The following is a 24522-nucleotide window of genomic DNA, read 5'->3' on the forward strand; positions in this document are numbered from 1 at the left end:
CTTTTTAAGGCACAACATTAATAGTTGAATAGTTGATAATGTAATTCACTCATTTCAAATATAAAGTTCTGCCTCTAAAAGCAAATACATATATTCTAGTAGGTTGCAGACCTTACATCTGCTGAAAACAACATGAAAATCAGGCTCCGGCTTATGTACCCCAAGCAAATTGACAACTGCACACAAGCGACACTATGAACATCTAAATAAGTCACAAAACATATTCTGTACAAAAATAGCAATTTGGAATCAGCAATCACAAATTACAAACCAATAACAAAGACAATAATGAAAATTTCCGATATCTACTTCAATTAATGCTTTAAAAAAGATACAAATGGATGCTGCAGAACTAAGCAGTGACTTTGGTGTTTGTTTCTTCTTACTAGATGCTTAAACAGTAACTTATTGATTTAAACCATTCATGCGGCCTGAAGGTAAAGTATGACGATCTCAAGAATTTAAGAGAATTAACTAGTTTTATGGGGGGACTATTATAAGAAGAGAGATCTCAATTCTCAACAGGGCAACTCATCAACAGTCTGAAAAAAAATAAGAACAAATATAATAGGCTGAGGTAACCTGAAAAGTTTCCAAGCACTCTCAACAACCAAAAAATAAATCAGCCTACTCAACACTTGAAGACCATCTGACTATTTAAAGATATGACAAGTTATAATTTAACCAAAATAATAAAAATACATCACTTTTTTCTGGTTAAACAAAGTATCTATAACAATTAAAGATTGTTTTAGAAGTTGCAAATTATCCTTGCAAAAGTCACTTGCATATCAAGAAGTTTGTCCACTCCTTCCACTTCAAATAACAAATTTGCCTAAAAGCCAATTATATGGTCTCCCTGCATGGAACCCCCCCCCCCCCCGGTCCCCCATAACTTGTCCTTGACAATCAGCTGCAAAGCAACAATAAAGTAAAAAAAATGACATGGTTCATCATAATATCAAACTTATAAATACTTTATGAAAACAGGAGAATTCTGGGAACTATTAAAATAGTACTAAAAAAAATCTAACCTAAAAAATTGCAGAAAGCTAACCTGTTCACCGCAATAGCAATGTTACAAAAGAATAAATTTATCTTCAACTGCTCTGGGCAGGTGGCCTGTGAGGCTTTGGAGCTGAAATACACAATGCATAGCAGCTATAACAATCAGTAATCTTCAATGTATGTTAGCAGAGAAATTTTATGAGATATAAATATTACAAAACCTGGTTACATTACATATGAACCTTGATTTTATTGTTTAATCAATTTTATCCATGTTTCTCATTTTGAGGCAGACTACACACTTACACAGAATGCCATCAGTTTCTATATAATTAATTATGATGCAATTGAAATACCATTAGGATTTCCTTGTTCGTAGAAACTTCGAAACATGGAAATTGCTTCTGAAGCCATTATTCCTCCTGTGCATTTAAAACCCGTTCCTCGCAACACTTCATCCCTGACATTAAAAGTCAAATCAGGAAATGAGAATCAAACCATTCATTAACAAAATAAGTAGTGCAATATGACGAGTTGATTCTAATTGATTTAAGTGTCCATTTTAAACCTCAAGGACGTTTGTATTAATTCGAAATATTCAAGACATGTAGCAAGTGGCTGAAGCAAACTTATAATCATATTCCTCTTTTGTTGTCATCTTTTCCTGGTTGTCAAATACAGCATAACGGAATCTAATTATCTGTCAAGACAGAAGAAACAACGTTGGCTTTTTGTTACTTAGCAAAAGAAAAAAAGTCAACTTTTTTAATGACTGATTACAAGTTTTTCGAAAGTTAGGTATTTGTTTATGAATCTCTTGTTCACTGATTGCATAACTTGTTAGTATGAATGTAGAGGTATTCCATTTTAGGTCCTATTTCGACAAGACTAGTTTGCTAATAAGAAAATCTCAATATCCGGTGAGTGGAAAATAATACAATTTCAAAGAAGGATATAAAATCTAAAAGTTCCAACAAATAAAGAGGATGCTCGAAACTAAACCTAGTTGACCTCCCACATTCACTTGTATGCAAAGCCAATATTGATCCACACCCACCAAACTTATCATTGGCGCAGCCATAATACACCTCTTTCATACCTATGTAAGGAAGAAAGTGATAACGAAGAGAAAGATATAACAAGCAAGCACTACCAATATATATCATACTAAAAAGCTCTACTATAGTGCAAACGAATTGCATACCAAGAATTGACAAAGCTGCTGCACACATTATACAAGGTTCACATGTAACATAAAGAGTGCATTTTGAAAATCTTTTAGCGATATCTGCATTAGACAGACCAATTCTCTGCCACTGCTCTAGCAAAATATCTATAGCCTCCATCTCTGCATGTCTTGTAGCCTGCACCAATGCAAACACAAGTCATATATGGTCATTATTCTCCAACGGTATACATACGGACAGATAACTGCAGATGCCAAATATCAGAACTTTTATTTACTAAAACTTTCAGGTTGCTCAACTGTACAATCTGCTCGAAGATCGGATCATTTGCAAAAAAATAAGGTAAAGAATGACAATGAAGAGAATACTGGAAAGACACAATAAAAATTCATACATTTCTTGTCTCATTTGTCCGATTTCTTCCAGCCGCAATGACCTTTTCATCCTCAATGATGACACAGCTAGTTATTTGCAAATCAAACTTGAGTTGGCCAGATATCCACAAGATCCAATGTCATCATACTCCAATATCATGTAATATATATTATTAAATCAAACCCTTAAGCAACCAAATAAATTTGATCCAAATTTGGTACATATCGATCAAATTTAAATCAACTTTTAAATACACTGGAATATGCAACACATCAGGTCTCAGGGCATGCTTCTCCTAGTAATAGAACTATTTTAGACTGTAGACACTGTAAATCCATTGATGTTAATACAATGACTTAAGACCAAAGGATGAAGGAAGCTTAAGGTGTCAACAGGCAAGAATGGAGCCCAGTATCAAGCATAGGGCAGGCAACAAAACAGTGAAATGACAATAAAAAGTTTTATATGTAAAAAATTATGGTGCACAAACATCTTACATTATCGATAAAGTTTTTCTAACTATGCAATTATTGACAAAAAAGAGTAATCTTATCCCAACAAATTATGAAGAAATTACGAGCCATAGTATTTTTATATTTAAATAAAATAATTATAAAAATGAAATTGAAAATTTATATTTAGCAAACAAAAAATTCATCATTTACAATTTAATACCTACATCCATAAAACATTCCGACTTACGGGGGAGTTTGGGGGATGGAAACTGCAGAAACCCCCTCCTTCCCAACTATCAGTGAATATTTATTCTCGAGGAATAGAGCATTATATGCTGCATATGTGAAAATCAACTAAAATACAAGTTGTAAGGCCCAAGGAAGTTCGACTTCTAACGTTTCAATTTTACAAAAACCAAAAAGTGAACACTACATGATATCCATAATTAAATGATCCTGATAGAACAAACCACCAATCCGTATGTAAATCAGAAGTGTACAGTCCTATAATAAGTAGGAAATTATCAAGGTGTCTATCCTATAGCAAATACAAAATAAATCCGCAAACTAGATGACTACAAGAACTATGTAAATTAATGTTCCATCTGTTTTCAAAGCCTTTTCCTGTAACAGAATTGTATTCTCCTTGTGCTTTTTTCACAATGAAAACAAATAAACAAGAAGTTCCTTAATTGAATTTGGGCACACTGCTTACCCAATTTCTTCTTAAAATAAGTAATAAACTCCAAATTTGTCAATGTCATACCACTCACAATTTTTTTAGAAATATCTAGACTGCTTAAATTACTAAGACCGGAAATAAAGAATCATGCATAAATTCTTGTCTTGCAAAAGCATACAGCACAGACTAAAGTAAATAAGGATGTACAAAAAGATTTAATTTACTACCAAACTGTAGAGAGAGATAAAAGTTGTGCAACTTGAATTCATCAGTACTTGGAAAGAACACTTACCCGACTGGAACTTCAAGGTTATTCAAGGCAAGTTTTGCCTGCAACAGGGTACAGGGGAGTAAATTATAATGATATATGCACAGGCTCCAAATTTCAAGGGAAGTTTCATACTAAACGAATTAAGATATTACAGGAATGAAACCTCCTCTATACTGATAATGGAACCTACTAATTTTAGACAAAAGCGACAAAAAAGTAGAAAAATTCTCAGTTCTAAAGCCGTCCTAGATCCTTTACATTTGGTTGATAGATTTCTGGTTTAGATACCTGTTCTATTGCAAGCTTCATGCATGCATCAGTAATTGTCACGTCCTCAATCTCACAAGCTTCCATCTAAAGGAAAAAAATCATAAAGAGATGGAAAAAGCAGCACACATATAATCTTTATAGATATTACAACGTCAATTTCCAAAAACTGCAAAATAATATAAACACAGCCAGAGATGGAAGAAGCAGCACCCGTAAAACTAAAAAGTTGTCTCAGTAACATATGCGCCCGTATAAATTAAAAAGTTGTCTCAATAACATATACAATAAGTTGTATATATTTGTAACAACTTAAAGGTCTCATTCACATTTGTAACCGCTTAATAGTTAATGTATCTGTTGAAAATTTATACTTAAGTTGCTGCAACAACCATGCTGGAATTCATATATTATCTATAATTTCTTAGTTATTATGAATGTTTAAATAAATAACTTAGTAGCAGTTGTAGGATTGTAACTATCTAGTAGTTATGGTTGATTTTAGGAGGAAGTTATAGGCAGTTCCTTATCTTTAGATTAGCAGTTAGCATAGTTATTGTATAAAAGTTCAGTTCTGCAGATTTATAATTATGAAGTCTATTCATAGAAATGTGTTTCTCTTCTCTCCTACATTAACTAGTTTCTTATTTTCTACATAAAACTCCATCAAAATGGTATCAGAGCCCTCTTCTTGAGGGACCTGTGATTGAAAATTTTAGTTTTATTTTTTTTTCTTCTTCCATGGATTCAGAAACCCCATTTACTTCATTAGCACCACCGGTTTTCAATGGTGAAGGTTACCATGTTTGGGCAGCAAGAATGGAGGCTCATCTAGAAGCCAATGATTTATGGGAAGCAGTGGAGGAGGACTACGAAGTTCCTCAATTAACAGATAATCCAACCGTGGCGCAGATCAGGTTGCATAAAGATAGGAAATCCAGAAAATCGAAGGCAAGAGCAACGTTATTTTCTGCAGTCTCCGCTGAGATCTTTGTCAGAATTATGACTATGAAATCGGCTTTTGAGATATGGAATTTTCTAAAAAAAGAGTACGAGGGAGATGAGAAAATGAAGGGAATGAAAATCCTAAATCTAATCAGAGAGTTTGAACTCCAGAAGATGAAAGATTCTGAGACCGTGAAAGAGTATTGTGACAAACTACTTGGTATCGCGAACAAAGTAAGATTACTTGGTACCGAATTTTCAGATTCGAGATTAGTCCAAAAAATTCTTGTCACTCTTCCAGAAAGATTTGAAGCTACTATTTCTTCGTTGGAAAATACAAAGGACCTGTCAAAAATTAGTCTGGCAGAATTGATGTATGCTTTGCAGGCTCAAGAACAACGCAGGCTTATGAGATCTGAAGGGTTTGTTGAAGGTGCGTTACCGGCCAGTGTTCAATCAAACCAAGGAAGACAATGGACAAGAAATGATAAGAACAGGAATGGAATTGCATTTTTTGATTTTTCCAACACAAGTAAGGGACCAAAATATGATTTCCCTCCTTGTAAACATTGTGGCAGAAAGGGTCATCCACCTTTTAAATGTTGGCGAAATCCTGACCAACAATGTGAAAATTGTAAGAGAAAGGGACACCATCAAAGAATTTGCAGGAGTAACACAATGTCACAAGTGGATATAAAGCAAAAGAACGTTGCTCAAGTTGCTGATGTGGCTGATGAGGAAGAAGAGGAACAACTTTTTGTAGCATCTTGCTTTGCAACTAGTCATTCAAGTGGCAAGTGGTTAATTGACAGTGGTTGTACCAATCATATGACGTTTAATCGTGAGCTTTTTAAGGATTTGGATACTTCAGTGACTTCAAAAGTGAAGATTGGAAATGGAGAATATATTGCAGTCGAAGGAAAAGGCACAGTGGCACTTGAAAGCACTTCAGGTACAAAATATATTAAAGATGTGCTATTTGTGCCTAACATCAGTCAGAATTTGTTAAGTGTTGTTCAATTGACTCAAAAAGGTTTCAAAATTATTTTTGAAACAAATCAATGTGTAATTAGAGATGCAAAGAATAACGATGTCTTCAAAGTGAAAATGAAAGCGAAGAGTTTTGCACTTGATCCTTTAGAGGAGGAGCAGGCAGCATTTCCTGCAACACAAGTCAATACAGAAATTTGGCATAAACGACTTGGCCATTTTAATCATAAAGCTGTGGTAAATCTGCAAAGGAACGAATTAGCTCAAGGTTTGCCTTGTCTTGCATCTGAAATTTCTAATTGTAGAGCTTGTCAGCAAGGAAAACAAGTTAGACTTCCTTTCAAGCAATCAACTTGGAGAGCCATTGAAAAGCTGCAGTTGGTACACACTGATGTTGCTGGACCTCGCAGAACTCTATCACTAAATGGGAGTAGGTATTATCTGATTTTCATTGATGATTATACCAGAATGTGCTGGATATATTTTCTTAAATTCAAGTCAGAAGTGGCTGGTGTGTTCTGGAAATTCAAGCAATGGATTGAAAAACAAAGTGGGAAAAACATCCAAGTATTAAGATCTGATAATGGAAAAGAATATACATCGGACCAGTTTAATTTTTTCTGTGAGGAGACAGGAATCGATCATCAACTCACAGCTCCGTATACTCCGCAACAAAATGGAGTCAGCGAGAGAAAGAATCGTACCATAACAGAAATGTCAAGATGTTTGTTGTTTGAAAAGAACTTGCCAAGGGAATATTGGGCAGAAGCTACACACACTGCAGTTTACCTCCTCAACAGGCTTCCTACAAAAGCTGTTTCCGGAAAAACTCCATATGAAATCTGGTATGGTTACAAACCTTCTTTAGAAAATTTAAAAGTATTTGGATGTTTATGCTTTGTGTATATTCCTCAAATAAAAAGGGACAAGCTTGATAAAAAGGCCGAGGCAGGAGTATTTATTGGCTATAGCACACATTCTAAATCTGCTTATAGAATCTTCCAACCAAATACCAAGAAGATTTTGATAAGCAGAGATGTTCATTTCATGGAAAATGATGAATGGGACTGGAAGGATAAACAAGCAGTTCAGTTTCCAAACCAAGTTTCAAAATTACAGCTTAATGAAGATGAAATGGTTGATGACATTCCTGTTCGAGGTATGAGATCTCTTTCTGATATTTATCAAAAATGCAATGTTGCAATACTTGAACCTGCAAGTTTTTGGGAAGCTAAGAAGAATCTTGAATGGATTAATGCTATGCATGAAGAGATCAAGATGATCAAAAAAAATGAAACTTGGACCTTGGTGAAAAGACCAACTAACCGGAAAGTGATTGGAGTGAAATGGGTATTCCGAACAAAGTTAAATCCAGATGGCTCGATCAATAAACATAAAGCTAGACTCGTTGTTAAAGGGTATGCTCAAATATTTGGAGTTGATTTTTCTGACACTTTCGCTCCTGTTGCGAGATTAGATACCATAAGGCTGTTACTTGCTATGGCTGCACAAAAGGGCTGGAAAATCTATCATCTTGATGTTAAATCAGCATTCTTGAATGGCGTTCTAGAGGAGGAGATATATGTCGAGCAGCCCGAGGGATTTGTTGTAAAAGGAAAAGAAGATTATGTGTACTTGCTTAAGAAAGCCTTGTATGGCCTTAAACAGGCCCCTCGAAGTTGGAACAGCAGAATCGATGAATACTTGATGAAACTCGGTTTTAAGAGAAGTTTAAATGAAGCTACTCTTTACGTTAAAGGTGATGAAATTGATTTTGTCGTTGTTTCATTGTATGTGGATGATTTATTGATTACAGGAAGCAACGAAGAACTTGTAAAGATGTTCAAAGAGGATATAAAACACACCTTTGAGATGACAGATTTGGGAGAGATGGCTTATTTTTTGGGAATGGAAATAAAGCAGAAAAAAGGAGAAGTGTTTATTTCTCAGCGAAAGTATGCTAAGGAAATTCTCAACAAATTCAGAATGGATGATTGCAAGAGTGTGGATACTCCAATGTCCCAAAAAGAGAAGTTGATGAAAGAAGATGAAGCCGAGAAAATTGATGAAAGTTTTTACAGAAGTCTAATTGGTTGTTTGATGTATCTAACGTCTACGAGACCTGATATATTGCATGCTGTAAGTCTCTTATCTAGATTTACAAATTGTGCAACTGAAACACATCTTAAAACTGCTAAACGAGTCCTTCGATATGTGAGAGGGACGCTGGATTATGGAATCAAATTTCGAGCAGATCAAGACTGCATTTTGCAGGTCTATTCGGATAGTGATTGGGCAGGTTCACTTGATGACATGAAAAGTACCACTGGTTATTGTTCAAAGTTGGGTTCAAATGTGTTCTCATGGTGTTGCAAGAAGCAGAATACTGTAGCACAGTCAACAGCAGAAGCCGAATTCATTGCTGCTGGTGCTGCTGTAAATGAGGCTTTGTGGTTACGAAAAGTGTTACTGGATTTAAATATGAAACAAGAAGGAAGGACAGAAGTGTTTGTTGATAATCAAGCAGCAATTGCTATCTCTCACAATCCTGTTTTTCATGATAAAACTAAGCACTTCAACATTAAGTTATTCTTTCTTAGAGAAGTGCAGAAAGAAGGGTTAGTTGATTTAAAATATTGCAAGTCTGATCTTCAGCTAGCTGACATATTTACAAAGGCTCTGCCAAGAAGTAAGTTTGAGTTTCTTAGAAAGAAACTTGGAGTTTGCAGCAACCAAAGTAAGGAGGAGTGTTGAAAATTTATACTTAAGTTGCTGCAACAACCATGCTGGAATTCATATATTATCTATAATTTCTTAGTTATTATGAATGTTTAAATAAATAACTTAGTAGCAGTTGTAGGATTGTAACTATCTAGTAGTTATGGTTGATTTTAGGAGGAAGTTATAGGCAGTTCCTTATCTTTAGATTAGCAGTTAGCATAGTTATTGTATAAAAGTTCAGTTCTGCAGATTTATAATTATGAAGTCTATTCATAGAAATGTGTTTCTCTTCTCTCCTACATTAACTAGTTTCTTATTTTCTACATAAAACTCCATCAGTATCTGCCCCTCCATTCGATAACTTCTAAGAACATAGATAAATAGTAGAAGTCTATATACATCAGCGACTATTATCATATCAAATGCTCAGGTGAACTATTTCCGCGACTTCCATAAATTTTATCATTCTTAGTCTCGAAAGTCTATAGTATGCACAATTATCTCTATTTACATAATTACTTCACATTATTCCCTTCCACATTCCCCCCATCTGCCCTCTCTACATGTTTCTATTGCATAGGCTTTTTGTTCAAAATGTAATGTTTATTAATGAGCTTGTGCGCTATGAATTTCTGATAAGTGAATATGAAAAAAATAAAGAAAAGGATTAGTTGAAGTCACTTGGCTTCCACGTATTACAATTGTTATACACAAGCGAAAGTTGTGAAACGATGGTCCGGGGACCAACTATCCCTAATGTTCACAATGGTTTTAAATAAGTAAAGAGAAACATAAATAATATTGTGAACTTAATTGTACTAGCTTAAAGTTTAGTTAGTGAATGAAGCTCAAGTGGTGTTACAGAGAGGAAATGTGTTAATGTGTCACTTGCTGAATGGTGAATGCTGGTATAGATACCGGATTCCAGTGTCAGTGTAAGGGTGAAGGACCGATAAATAAGTGTATTGTTGACGACGCAGAACGAGTTGACCCGAGGTTGAAGGACCCGATGAAGCAGGAAAAGGATCATGACCCGGAAAGAGTTGACCAGAGGAAGCTTGACGACCCGGAACGAGTTGACCCGAGGTTAAAGGGTATTGTTGACGACCCGAAGAAGGACCCGATGAAGAAGAAGGAATATTTTGACCATATATATAAAAAAAAAGCGAAATGATAATGCTAAACTTTGTAGATAAATGTAGGGTTTGGTGAGATCCCCGTTTTGGAGGTCGAACTAAGATTGGATAAGAATGTGAAAATGATTGATTGATTGATGGTTGGTAGAGATAAAGACTAAAGTCTGCGGGGTCACCAAAAAATTTGCCCCAACCATCTGCCCTATTAAAATATCTGCCCCAAACGTGTGACAACTCGGGTCAAATCCCGAGTCTATTCCGAAAATCGGATCAAGTCCCGATTTCGAGTCTGAAATAAGCCGAAGCTTATTGGCCCAAATGCAACCAAATTGGGTAAACGACTAGACCACCACAGGCCCTCAAAAAATATTTGCCCTAAACGTGTGACAACTCGGGTCAAATCCCGAGTCTTTTCCGAAAATCAGATCAAGTCCCGATTTCGAGTCTGAAATAAGCCGAAGCTTACTGGACCAAATGCAACCAAATTGGGTAAACAACTAGCCCACCACAACTAGCCCACCACAGGCCCTCAAAAGATTATGGTTCGCCTGCTTTACTTAGGAAAGATAACGAGAAAGCCTTTTGGTAGACGGATTCCCGACTCGTAAATGCTATTCTTTGTTGATGCAAGTAGTTGTAGTACTTTGACTTATAAAAACTGAACAGAAGTCTCAAATCTTATCGATGTGGGACTAGGGTGTTACAAAACGTATTTATTTTTTCGTTTTAAATGTCTAATACTTCGTATGAGGTTTGAAATGGATTGTGCTATTTTTTTAACAACGATTTTTGAGAACTAGTACAAACTATAAAAAATGTATATAAAATGTGTTTCTTAGATGTTCAATCTCTAGTTTCTGTAATCCCTAACTTTTAAGTAAAGCCAGATTAGAGGGGATGTGAACATTAGATATAACATGTGCTCTTATCTATTTAATTTAATGTCTAGTTACTCTAATCGCTAACTTTTAAGTAAAGACAGATTACACGGGATGTGAACATTCATTATCACAAGTGCTTTGTCTCGGACAAGAGGTAGCTGGCTATCATTTTGAAGGCTTGTAACACTAGGTAAACTGCTAAACACTAAGTAAACTAATATCGAACAAATGTACCTAGTCTAGGTAATGCTTATTATCGAACAAAACACATTAGATACAGTGTGATCGTGATCAAGGCTGAAGAATTTCAACAGTTAGGACTGTAAGTCCTAAAGCTGCATCGTAATTAACGCAAACAATTTCACCTAGGGGGCTAACTCCTCTAGTAATTTTATCAAACAGTTGGGGAGCATAATATCACCAAGGTAAACACTATGTAAATAATATAACATTGACAATATAAGTATTCAAAGCTGATGAATTACAAAAAGATCAGACGGTTCTTACTCTCTAAAGAGCGGTGAATGAGCTTGATTTCCCCGAGTTATCTTCCCCTGATTGAAACGAGTTAAGCTTGTGATGTGGGCTTTTTTTAGATTATCTTGTGTCACGTTTTTGGGCTTTGCACTACTCAGTTTTGAAGATCCTTGTGCAGTTCGTTTTTAAAAGTCTGTTACTTCCGAATTCCTCTTACTATTTGAGTTGATTTTTTTCCGGATAAATTATTTCTTTGAAACGTATTTTTTTATGATTTTTTTCCGGATAAATTATTTCTTTGAAACGTATTTTTTTATATAATATATTGTGTTTTTTTCTAAAATATAAAGTATGACGGGTCAAAATTTCAAATTCTTTTCAAAAATCGGGTCAAGTCCCGATTCCGAAAACCGAGGGCTACAGGCCTAAAGACAACTAATTTCGTAAACAACTCCACACCTGCCCCAAAAATCATGATTTGTTGGTGGATGAAATTGTATGAAAGAATACCTAAAATACACCACTTTTCAGCTTCAAGTGCTCAAACTACCCACCGGCGGGAAAACTGCCCAAAATACCGATGAAATGCGTATTTTACAGATGCGTATTCCATTCTTTTAAAAATTTACAATGCTTATTCATTGATTACTGTAGCAGTGAATACGCACAATGGTAATGCATATTCAGGGTAAAAAGGGCAGTTTCTCCCTCCAAATGGTATTTTATTTTGGTTTTTCACCCTTCCTATTTTTTAATATTCGTTGTTTTGACTTTTTTGACTGTATAGTTAAAATTAATATTTTTATTTTTTTTGAATAAAAGTATAAAATCAAAATTATAATTTATAAAAAAATTAAAAAAATATTAATTTTAGCTATTTGGTCAAAACTCATAAATATATGTGTCAAAAATCAAAACATAAAATAAAAAAAAAAAACAGAAAGAATAGTACCCTTATGTTTAAAACACAATGGTACTGCGTGCTCAACACTACGCATTGCATTGTATCAATATCGTGTATGTCTCCCCAAAATAGCTACCAAAAGCATCTTACAAACACTAAACAACAAGCATAATAGTTTAGAAACAAAAACAAATAGACTTAGAAACAAAAATAAAATGTAATAGTAAAATAAGCACATATATGAGAAACCAAAATTGTTTATAAATATGGACAACTACTTAACTTCATCCACATTCCTCCTCTTAACTAACTACTCTCATGCTACCTTCTCCTCCTCAGTACTAATAATGTAGGCAGCCCAGCCAAGCATACTTATTGTACAAAACAAGTTTTACAAAAATGATGAAATTATATGACCAAATGCTTCCTTCACAATTACTTATTTTTTATCCATACATTTAGCTTTCTTCATCCATGTCTGAATTGGACCTTCTCACAAATCTCCCCTGCAACATTGCAAACATAGGGGCTCACTTCAATCTAAAATCTCGCTACGATAGAAAAAATTACTTATAAACATCTTAAACAACTCTTTATTAGCTCCGCTAGAATAAAAATATCAAAAAACATATGCATTGATTATATATATATATATATTCACATTTATAATTTTATGACTCTGCTGCTGAGAATATATAAGTACATTTAGACTTTGGTAAGTGAAAACTTGGTGTTAAAAAATTTTGTATACCGATGAAAAATATCAAATGAAGTTTATGAGAAGTCGAATAAAGTTTACGAGAAATCATGAGTTTAAATTCTGGTGTATGCGTGTGTGATTAATGAACAGATAAATAAATAAATTAAATGGTTAAATATAAAGAGTCAAGATGAAAGCAAACAAAAACAGGGGAGCTGGGCGGAGACTCCCATTTCTAGTCTGGTGAGCCATACAAATAAGTGGAACGGCTTAAATAAATTTTGTAATTTTTGTTTTCGACAGTAGAGAAAAGACGAAAAATTACGAGATTAAAAATGGTAGTACCTTCATTCTGGGGCGTCGATCAGCGTTGAGTTTTCTGACTTGGTACCTGATTTTCTTGGAGAAGAGACGGTTACGCCTTTTTTCCTTGTAACGTTGTACACTCGCTTCTCTCACTCCTCCCAGCTCTGAGAACAAGTCTATTTGAGCCAGCCTTGCCTGTTTCAAGTTCAACCAACACTCAACATTTTAGATTTTTCACATCTAATAATTTACTCCATTTCTACTTATTTACACCACATTATGCATATGTTAATCATTGTTTACCATTTCATTTCTCATTTTCTTGTTTGGTGTCATAATTACCCGTCTCATTAGTCTAGTTCAGTAGATCTCGCTCGTAACACAAAGATTTTTTTATTTACCGTATTATACATTTTTTAACCGAAAAAGAATGTTATTTTTCCGAAAGGGGTTTAAGTATCAACATCAAAATTGGAGCACGATAAAAATTTGGAATGAAAAACTGACCAACCGTTTTATTAAAATTTGATTGTAACTGACCTACACAGCCACCCTATTTGAAAACTCAAAAGAGCTATAACTTCTAAAATAACAGACTCGAACATAAGTGTATTTGAGATGGTTGGTTTTAAACTTTGTTCCTGGACCTAGATTTCCTGGCAGGAATGGCAGAGAAACGTACATAAATATCATTTCCCGATGACTCCGACCCTGATATCTCATCCGGGAATGGCGAACCGCGGTCCGACCACGCTTCCATAACTTTGTCGTAATTTAATTTCAGGCGCGGCCCTGCACTCAGCTCCGGAAGAGTTGTGGTTTCTTCAGCAGCATTAGCAAGTACTAAATTTTTGTTGTCTTTAGGACAATTCAGAGACTTGAGTTCCACTATTTTCTCGACCTTCTTTTTCTTCTTTTGTGTTGCAGGAGGTGAAATGTTCTTGAATTTAGGCGTAATATTTGCAACATCGACTGTGGGGAAACTCCACCAGTTGGACTCATCAACATTTCGCAATGCCCTTACTCCCCTTCTCATTCCGAAACCAAAATCAAAATTAGCACTAAATCCCAACCCCAATGGATAACCAATGCAAGTATTATTAGTGGCTTCCTCGACTATATTATCGTTGTTCACGCTTAAATTCCCCATGATGCTATCAATCCCTTCTTCCATTTCTTCATCGAGAATTGACTCTGCATCAAAATCTTCTTGCTGACCGTCGCAAAATTCAGCTGAATTCCCATAGAAATCACTCCCCGGGGGACTCTGACACGCCTTTTGGCAAGAATTCACAACTTTAGGCTCAATGGCAACAATGGGCTTTTCTAGTATTGGCTGATGGAGTAAAAACCCCGAATTGTCTATGGTTCGGAAAGGAAGAAGCAACTCAGGAGGCTCATCCAAGAAAGTATTGCATAATTTGGTTGATTTGCAAGGCTTAGTGAGGTGTTTGGTGGAAAATATTTTCGGGTATGCAGTGGAAAGAAGCACTGCTGCCTCATTGTAAGTCTGGTTTGGTCTTTTTCGAGGAGTTCTAGGCTTTCGATGAGAAATTGCAATCGGAGAATTGCTTGATTCAGATAGAGTTGAAGACGGAGAAGATGAATGCGAAGTTCTACTACAAGTAGAAGTCGATTTAACAATGTCAAGATCGAAACCATAAGTCCTACCACCTCCACTTATACAAGAAGACATTTTCAACAACACAAGTACTAACTCATACAAAATAAAGAAACAAACTTCAAGTGCAAAACAATTAAGTAAGGCTCAGAAGAGTGCTCAGAATCAGAATAAGTACACAGCTCACAGAATTTTATGCATCAGAAGATTCTGAACATAAATTAAGTACAAACTGGAATCAGAGAGAACTGGCCCACCAAATGGCAATTATATCAAACTGATGACAACAACAAAGGCTAAGTATTGGCTCAATTTTGAACAACCAATCAGGCAAGGCTTGTGTTGAAATGGTAAAGCAGCCTATAAGGAAAAATAGCACAAAACCCTAAACCCCAGAAAGTACTTAAACTATAAAAAAGAAAAAGTTGGTATCATATATCATATCATATAAGTAAGTAATAATGAAAAGAAGAGACAAAAGGACCAAGATATTAAATTAGTTAAAAAGATACCAGAACCCTATAAAAACCCAAAAAGGTACAACAAGTTCAGAAACTTAAACCTAAAAAAATCAATCTTGAATTCATCAAAACATGCAGGATAAATAAGGAAAGTATACTACTTATGCTCTGGTTATATATGTAATGTGAGAGTAGGAATAAATGAAGAGAAAGAAGAGGAAGACAAATGAAACAGAGAGAGAGCAGAGGTTTAAGGAGGAAGAATTTATAATAAGTGATGCACAATCCCCAAGATTTAAAGTTTTTCAAGAGATGGGGGGTTTATTTTATCCAGCAAGAATGTAAAAATATCTAAGGAAAAATAAGAGAATTATCCAATAGTGAGAATCCAAGACTCCAGTGGATTACTGAAAGAAAAGGCTAGAAACAGGGGAGAGACAGAGGAGGGAGGAGTATATTTTTGTAGCAGGAGTCACGGGGAGAAGATAAAAAAGAGAAAGATACGTTAAGGGGTATCTGTAAAAACTGCAGAGCCCACCACACACACATCTCTCTCTCTCTCTCAAAAATCTCTCTCTCTCTCTCTCAGAATTATGGAGGTGTTCTCTCTCTAAGATGGACGGACAGAGATGATAACAGAGGATGAGACGAAGCTTGTTTGGCTTCTATATTTGGACCACACTGTGCATTTCTCAACTCCTCCATTCGTTTCTTTCATTTACCCACTTTACTCTTTAGTAAATCCAATTATTTCATCACTTCCATTTACTACTTTACCCTTCATTTTCTCCTAATTACTTTGTGCATTTCCATTAAGGTTGAAAAATCATGATTTATACTCTCGAAAATAATACATGTGTCTGCATCAATCATATACGTATATATCAATCTTTATCGGGGCTAGTATATATTAATCTTTATCGGTACTGGCTAGTAATTTAGGTTAATCGAAAAATACTCGAAACTGTATATATCTAATTGATACAAAAAAGGATCGAAGATGTAGATAATTATAATTTTCATGTATTCTCATGTTATTATTTTCGTAAAATTATACTATATTGCCGTTATGTGGAAAAAGATCAAATGTGCGAAAAATAATAATTTTCACATATTTTTATGTTGTCGTTTCCGTAAATTTTTAAGAAATCATGATATCGCATTATGATTAGAGATTGAATTTGCCATCTAAAATTACACAACTGTAATAATAAGGGCAGTGTGGTGGTGACTAGTAGAATCTAATCTCCAATTCATGGGGCATGGATGGACGTCCCAGTTGATCTTGTTCCAAGTATGTCATCCCTGCAAAGGATTATGGGGAAGGAGACTTTCTTATCTACTGACGTGTCACTCACCAATTGGGCAACAAAGATTTTCTAGGGCTAACGTGGACAATCCTTTACTGGTAGACGGATTTTCACGTGTACCAAAGAAGTAGATGAAGCTGCAGATGAGGTTTAGTGGATACTACAACGAGCTAGACCCAATGATTTTAAGGTTTTTGGTTGCTTGTGATGTGATTTGTGTGGCATTTAGGAGTCGTACGTTTGGCTATTTAACATCAATGGCTTCTCAGTATTATAACCAAATTAAGATTTGATTTTTATGGTGTTTTGCCCCCACACATCTACTTTAAATTACTTTCTAAATAAAAGCTTTTTGAATTGTGCAAACAGTTCAACTGTCTTGTCTCACCACTCATGAATTTGATAAGGGAACACTGAAGTCAGGTCACACAGCCTATAATACTGGTAGCATAATACAGTTATCTTCATGTCAGTAAAAGTTCACTCATGATTTTTCATTAGTCAAAAAATTATGATTTCTTATAGAAACAAAGTTTATGCTCTTTTATTTGTCTGACTAATCATACATGCTACGAGTCAAATTCTTGACTTTACGTAACACGAACAAGAAACCAATATATTATTCTCTCCGTCCCGTTGAATTGTATATATTTGGTTTGGGGATGTATGTTAAAAAAAGTGGAATATTATAAGAAAAATGGCACTATGTTATAATTGGGTCATTGTAATGCCTAAATGGTGTTAAAATAGGCCCGGAAAACGTTACATTAAGTTTATTGTAACACCAAGGGGTGTTACGTTTACGAGTATTACAATAGATATTCAAATGTAACACTTCAGTGATCTATTGTAACAGTAAAAGATTTTTTTACTTTGGCTTGTGACATCTTACAAATCCACTAGATATGTGACAAAGAAGGCCATCTGCAAACTAGATGATCGTAAATTACATCTTGACGATACCACATACGATCATTACAATCTTTGCAGTGGCACTTCATTTCATCAACTAAGGAAAAAAAGGGAAATGCCTTTTCCACAAACAATTGCATCCCTTTTTTATACTCTCTGTGCTGGATCTTGGAAGTCCTATGCAGTTGTTCAAATCATTATCAGGTTCCATTTTTAAAACCTAGGCCGTTTCCAAGATTGCACCTATAAAGCCAAATTAATTAAATATATACATCATATCGATATACATAGTAAAATATGAATACAAACATAACAAAAAATTCATATATTCAATAAAAAAATGTTGTATTCCTCTTCTTCATGATACATGACAGGGCATGATATAAGTACTTTAGGAGCAGGACATATTAACATAAATTTAACTGTTGTTCTACATATTAACATAAATTTAACTAGGTTCCATTACATGGTGGTGGTTGTTAAACTTGGACTCCAAGTAGAAATATATAAACATTATTAAAATACACTTATACTAATATATATATCCATAATTATTTACACTATATTTTCGATTTAATTCAATAAATACTATCACCGATTAAAATATCAGTTTTAAGGTTAGAATTGTTATTTAATTTTCTGATTTAGTTAACAATATAATTCTCTACACAAAATATATATAATTGTTATTCCTAATGAACTAACAATGAGATTTACAGAAGGGGGGTTGAATGTAAATCTCAAAACTTTTTCAAGTTTTGAGCAGTTTCAAAGGCTATGTGTTTAAGATAAACAAGTGTATGAATTGCTTTAAGCTAATACTGACAGATATATATTCAAACACTTATGTAAAGAACACAACAGACCTTAAAAACTTTTCTGGTGGATTGTTGTTCCACCAGAGATGGTATTTCAGAAAATCTGTGATTCAAGAAGTTGATCACAGCTGCGTCCTAGTACAAACTAGATAATTTTTCTCTCAAGATTTTTCTAAACAGCTCTGGAAAAATTCTATTCTAATTACTAGCTGCTACTTGGTTTATATATCACCAAGTTTACAAGTGAAGACAAAGATAAAAAGTACAATAATAAAATAAGTTCTCCACTTGTTTCTTCTCCATTTTACTCCAGTGCATTGTTGACTATTGCCTCTTTATACTAGAGTAGAACGGCTGCTTTTTCTGATGTTCCTGAAATAGGCTACCACATCTCAGTTGTCTCTGTCAACCCATGTGCCTCTGTTTGTAGGTACAACTACCACTTGTCAACTGCTATTTAACAGAACATCCGTTGAAGCCTTCATCCGTTGATGGCTTTATCCGTTGATGTGTTAGCAGTTGAAGCTCTATCCGTTGATGCACTCATCCGTTGAAGGATGTTATCCGTTGAAGCTTTAGAGACATCCGTTGAAGCTTTGTTTCTCATCCGTTGAAGGTCTTTAAGTTATCCGTTGACACCATTTCATTTATACAAAATTATAAGGCATGAAATACTTACAATTGGCCTTCCTATCTGTATATCCTCTAGTAGTCAACATGACTTATAATTTCCATCAACATTTAAGAGTTATATCTCAAATTCAGAGACTGAAATGTGCTACAACACTAGACTTATTTCTAAGTAAAGCTACACCATCAACGGATAGCCAAAATGGTCTTATCCGTTGAGGCTACAAACACTAGATTTCTACTTAAGTGTTTTGTTAAACATATCATCAAACTAATGTACATATATTCCTAACAATCTCCCCCTATTTATGTCTATAAGAATTGTAGACATAAATTCAAGGTTAACTTGATGATAACAAAACACTTAACAATTATATGAACTTAAACTAAGTAGAAATTCAAAAGTGCTGCAAAAGTGTATGTACTAGAAGGTAATTGAAGATTTACAGTATTTCCAAGGATGCTCCTCTAGCCTGAGCAAATCATCTTTTTCTTCTTTGATCCCTGGTTTTCTTTCCTAGCCCTTTGTCATTTTCCTCAATTTGGAGTTGGAGTTGTCTGAAGAATTCAGCTTCATCTTCATCACTGATATCCAACTTAGATTGCATTTCTTTGAGAGTTTCATTGCTGGCAATCTTGAGTTGGTCTTCAAGTCTGAAAAATCTTCTGACTCCTTTATCATCTCTGAATTCCATCAACCAATGAGGTGATTTGTGAATTGTAGTTCCCCTTTCTTGAATGAGTAAGGTTCTGGGCAAGGCATTGGGCTCCCTCCAAGTTTTCCTTATGTTGGCAATCTTGTTGAGAATTTCAGTCTTGGCAGTCCTGGTAAAGCCAGAATCCTTTTGTATGGCTGAAAAGACTCTGATCAAGGTAGAGTAGCCTTCATTCAGAATCCTGTAGAGAGGCCATGTTCTTTCCCCAGCTCCTTTGTATCTGAACACCAATCTCTCTGGTAGCTGTCTGTAAGCAGCAATTCCCCTTACATCCTCCAGCTCATCCAGATAGAGTTCAATGTCTGAAATTTCTTTTATGTCACAGATGTGAACATAATCATCTTTAGAAATGGGTGGCTTAGGGTTAGGTTTATGTTTTTGAGTGAATTTCTTAGAGTTTAGGGGAGGTGTAGATTTGGATTTTCTTTTCTGTTTCTTTGGTAGTGGAAGAGTGGTTAAAAAGGTAGGCAAATTGATGGTGTCCCAATCAATAGGTTCCTCTTTTGGGATGATTGGTTCACCATGGATGTTTATAGTGGGATCAGCAACAAAGGGTTCAGGTATGGAAGGTAGAGATTTAGTTTCTTCAGTGTTGCCTTCACTCCTTCTATGTGCCTTGGCCTTTCTTCTGTTTCCCTTCTGCCATTCCTCTTTTTCCTCCATACTTTCACCAAATATACTCCCAAAAACCTCATCTAAGTTTGCAATCTTGTCTTCACCCCTGACTTCAATTCCTTTCTCATTTTCAACTAGACTTGACTTTAGCTTTTGTTCAAGCTTTGCTTGTGCTCTTTTGTCAGCCTTGAGTTTTTCAGCTTCTTTCTTTAACCTTTTGGTTTCTTCCCTCTTGGCTATTGAGAATTTGGGATGTCCTTGCATCACACATATGCTCTTTCCCTCTCTAAAGATAATAGCCATGTTTCTCCTTACTGCCTCATCCATGGTCTCCTTGTGTTTTATGTTGCTAGTACCCAAAACTTTGTCTTCATCAGGCTTTGGAAGAGGAAAGTCCACTTCTTTCATCTGAGCAAAGTCTAGAGGGTTCTTTGTGGAGTCCTTGTTGGATCTAGTGTTGGGCTTGAGAACCATAGATTTTAGATTCTTGAAAGAAGTCTCTCCAACCTTATTTCTTCTTTCTGGCTTGTGCTCCATATTGATTGGTTCAACCTTTGTGCTATGTTTCACAGATATTGATTTATCTTGTGTAGAGCCAAACAGCTGTTGCATCCTTTCATCAATTCTCCTCCTTTGCTCTTTCACTTGAATTTCAGCTGCTGCTAGCTGGATTAAATCAATTCCATCAGGCTTTCCTTTGATTTGAATGATTGGAGAAGTAGTGATGGCAGGAACTAGCACTTTAGATATTTGGATTTTTGTAGATGGCTCTCCTTCCCCTTCCCTTTTACTCTCCCCCTTTTTGTTATCATCAAGGAGAGGGGTCAAGCCCTGTGCTTTTGTCAGCTGCATAAGTAGATTTGTTTGAGATTGTTGGTTGTGAAGAATGGTGGCCACAGAATCTTCAATAACTTGAACTCTGTCTTCCAATTTGGTCAGCCTCTTTTCAGTATGTGATTCCTTTTTCAATCTCAACAAAATGTCCTGCATTGTACCATAGGGCATGACTGAATCCAATTTTTCAGAATTGTAGGATTTCAAGTCAGCAATATCCTTTCTGAGTTCATCCACACTCAGATTTTGTCTTACTTGCTGCAACTTCATGAGATGCAGTGAGTCCAAGTGAGCTGTAAGGATAGCCTTTGTACCAGCATGAGAAGTTTTCTGAATGGCCTGTTTGATAGTACTGATTTGTTTGACTAAGGAGACATTGAATTGCCCTGTTGTAGACTCCTTTGTGAAGGCCCATTCAGGTAGATTTGGAATAGAACTAGGGCCTTCATCTCCCCCTAAGTTCATGCTTCCATCAGAAGAAACAAAGTCATCATCATCAGAATTTACTCCAAATTCTTCAAATGACTCACCAGCTGTTGAAGGCATCTTGTTAATAGCAGCTTTGTCCCTTTGAAGAGATGTTGTTGTATGTACTAGATATAATGTCTTTTCTGCCTCCACATTGCCCTGTGCAGCCAATAATTGATAGGCTGAAACAGGATGAGTAAAAGTGTCAGCATCCAAGGAAATGTTATCAATAACAGCTTTGTAATGTTGCTGAAATTGTCTTTCCTTTTCAGCATCATTCATAATCATTGACTCACTAGCAATGGTTGGATCCATCCTTATTTCTGCTGTACCTGCCTTTCTCTCATTTTCTCTATGTTCTTGCATCAGGGGCTCCCCCTGGCTCACACAACTCACTCCCTCACCTTCACCTACTAAGGTGGTACTCCTCTCACTTACTTTTGCTATGCTGGAAAAAATAGCATGCATGTTTGAGCTCTCAATCTCTCCTTTTGCCTGGGAGCTACCCAGCCTCTCACTCAAATTGTCACTCCCTTCCCTCAGTCCTAGAAGTGATTGTACAGTAATCAAGTCTTCTACACTTGGAATTGTTTCAGTTGTGTGTGTGGAGACTATCAACGGATGAGGAATAGCCGTTGAAGGTGAAACTGATGGTATCAACGGATAACTGTTGTTAAGCTTATCCGTTGAAGAACAACCACTTGTCAACGGATGAGTGATATCCGTTGAAGAAGGAAAAGAAGTAGAAATTGAAAGTGATATAACTATTGAATCTGTGTAGATTGATATGAGTTTTGGTGACACAGATCCTTCAATTACATCTGAAAGAATTTGCGGGTGATCCAACATATCATCTAAAAGATGATGATCACCTGTATTTGAGTGGGGCTCCTCCCTGAGTTGTAAAGAGGGAGAATCAGGAATTGATGGGAATAACATATCCACATCTAGAGATGGTGAAGAAGTGTGTGGTGATTGATGTGTGTTAATTATGAGAGAATGGGGCTGTGACTCCACATTTGTTGGAGCCACATCAAACTGAGTTTGAGAAGGCATAGATACAGATGGATGTATCTGTGCAGTGTGTGCACCCTGTGTAGAAGATTGGGTTCTTGCTCTCTTTCTTCTAATAAAGGCTTTTGTTGGTGAGTGTTTGGCTTTAGTGTCCCTCCCTCGTTTGTTCTGTGTTCCTGGTTGGGAACTATTTTCAATAGTTACATCCTTTTGGGAGGATGCAGCTAGGGATATGCTAGTAACCCTTTCAACCACCACAGCTTTTTGAGAAACTGTGGCTTGGCTAGCTTGGGAAGCACTTAACTCTCCTTCCTTATCCTGGGGGTTTCTTTGATGTTCACCCCTCCCCTCACCACTCACACCCTGTTCACTCCCTTCAAGGTTAATGGTAGATGTTACAACTGTTGTCTTTTGAGAAACAACAGAGGTAGTTTTCTTTGTCTTTGATTTTGAAAGTTTAGTTTTGGTGACCTTGGTAGGAATCTGTTGGGGCATTGTCACAGATTCCATGGCCACACTAGAAGATAAAGAAATAGAGGGGTTGGAAGAAGTAGGAGTTGTAGAAGCAATTACCTCACTTACCTGAGGTGCATTCATGATTGGTAAATATACCAATGGCACACTGCTGTTGAGATCCATTCTCAATAAATCTGCAAGAACTCTTTTCTCTTGTGCCCAGCACTTGAGTTTATTATTCTCATTGATTATGACCAAACCTTCAGCAACATGGTTAGCCAATAACATAAAGAATCTAGCATAATAGATGTTATTAGATCTATTAGCTTTGTTACCTAATCTAGTACCCAATTCTAGCATAACATAGTTGCTAAAATTAAAATACCTATCAGAAACAAGCATATAGAGCATATTAACAAGAGATGAAGTTATGACATCAAAATTGCTAATTTTCCCAGAGAAAACCTTGATAAAGGCATCCCCAAGAAAACTCCATTCTTTCCTAAGGCCTTTTCTTTTAATACTCCCTAAACTAGCAGAGTTAAGAGAATAACCTATGGAATCTAACATGCTGGATACATCATTATCAGTGTGTGGTGTCATGGCATTGTTCTCAGGTAATTTAAAACATGCTAGTAAATCATCACAGTTAACACAGTGATTTTTACCTTTGAGAGTGAAGGAGATAGTCATATCTATTGAGTTGAACTCAGCAGTTGTCCAAATCTCCTCAACTACTTCACAGTAAATCGTTGGGGCTTCCAGCATTGCATAGCTAAGTTTACAGTTTTTGATGAAGTCCATCATTTTGTGATAATCGGAGTGGGCTTCATTCTTTTCTACCAAAGCTATGAAATTGTTCTTCTCATAGATGAATCCGGATTGAGACATAATCTTTACTACTGGTGCCATTGTTGTGAGTAGAATTTGCAGAGAATAACTTGAAGGTTTTGCAGAGAGAAAATGGTAAAAGCTTTGAAATTTCAAGTAAGCGTAAAGTAAAAAATGAAAAATCAGAAGGGCTTATATACTTTCTCAAATTAAAAAGCATAAATAAGAGATTAAACAATAAATATATGTAAGTGAATTTCAGCCGTTTAAGAATAAATAGTAAGTATTCTAAAAACTACCTTTAAAACAAATACATACAGCTGTATGTATGAGTATCAACGGTTAAGACAATAGAATCAACGGCTGTGAAACACCTGAATCGACTGATGTGATATTTCAACGGATAAGGTAAACTGTCATCCGTTGAAGAGCACTTCAGTTTTATCCGTTGACGGATAAAAATTCCAGAAATGTATATGACTTTCAACGGATAATGAACATCCGTTGACAGAACAATTTTGACTTTCAACG

The 24522-nt window shown here is 35.6% G+C and overlaps 2 protein-coding genes across 3 annotated transcripts; both read right to left on the reverse strand.

Moving 5' to 3' along the window:
- Positions 1-111: 111 nt before the first annotated feature.
- On the reverse strand, positions 112-11581 carry LOC141708735 (tRNA-specific adenosine deaminase TAD2-like). Of its 2 annotated transcripts, none has more exons than XM_074512498.1 (9): positions 11426-11581; positions 4267-4332; positions 4000-4037; positions 2590-2656; positions 2213-2372; positions 2011-2107; positions 1365-1468; positions 1058-1138; positions 112-176 (listed from the first exon to the last, which is right to left on the reverse strand). In XM_074512498.1, the coding sequence occupies exons 2-8, from the start codon at positions 4330-4332 to the stop codon at positions 1101-1103; spliced, it is 570 nt and encodes a 189-aa protein (XP_074368599.1). In that variant the 5' UTR covers positions 11426-11581; the 3' UTR covers positions 112-176; positions 1058-1100. The 2 variants fall into 2 exon arrangements, with proteins under 2 accessions (XP_074368599.1, XP_074368598.1); XM_074512497.1 differs by lacking the exon at positions 112-176 and adding an exon at positions 619-913.
- A 955-nt stretch (positions 11582-12536) lies between these two features.
- On the reverse strand, positions 12537-15981 carry LOC141708736 (protein CHLOROPLAST IMPORT APPARATUS 2-like). Its single transcript, XM_074512499.1, has 3 exons — positions 13988-15981; positions 13345-13500; positions 12537-12805 (listed from the first exon to the last, which is right to left on the reverse strand). Exons 1-3 carry the CDS (start codon positions 14999-15001, stop codon positions 12758-12760), a joined length of 1218 nt encoding a protein of 405 aa, XP_074368600.1. The 5' UTR covers positions 15002-15981; the 3' UTR covers positions 12537-12757.
- Positions 15982-24522: the final 8541 nt, after the last annotated feature.

Source organism: Apium graveolens, chromosome 2, assembly GCF_009905375.1.
Source record: "Apium graveolens cultivar Ventura chromosome 2, ASM990537v1, whole genome shotgun sequence".
NCBI lineage: Eukaryota > Viridiplantae > Streptophyta > Magnoliopsida > Apiales > Apiaceae > Apium > Apium graveolens.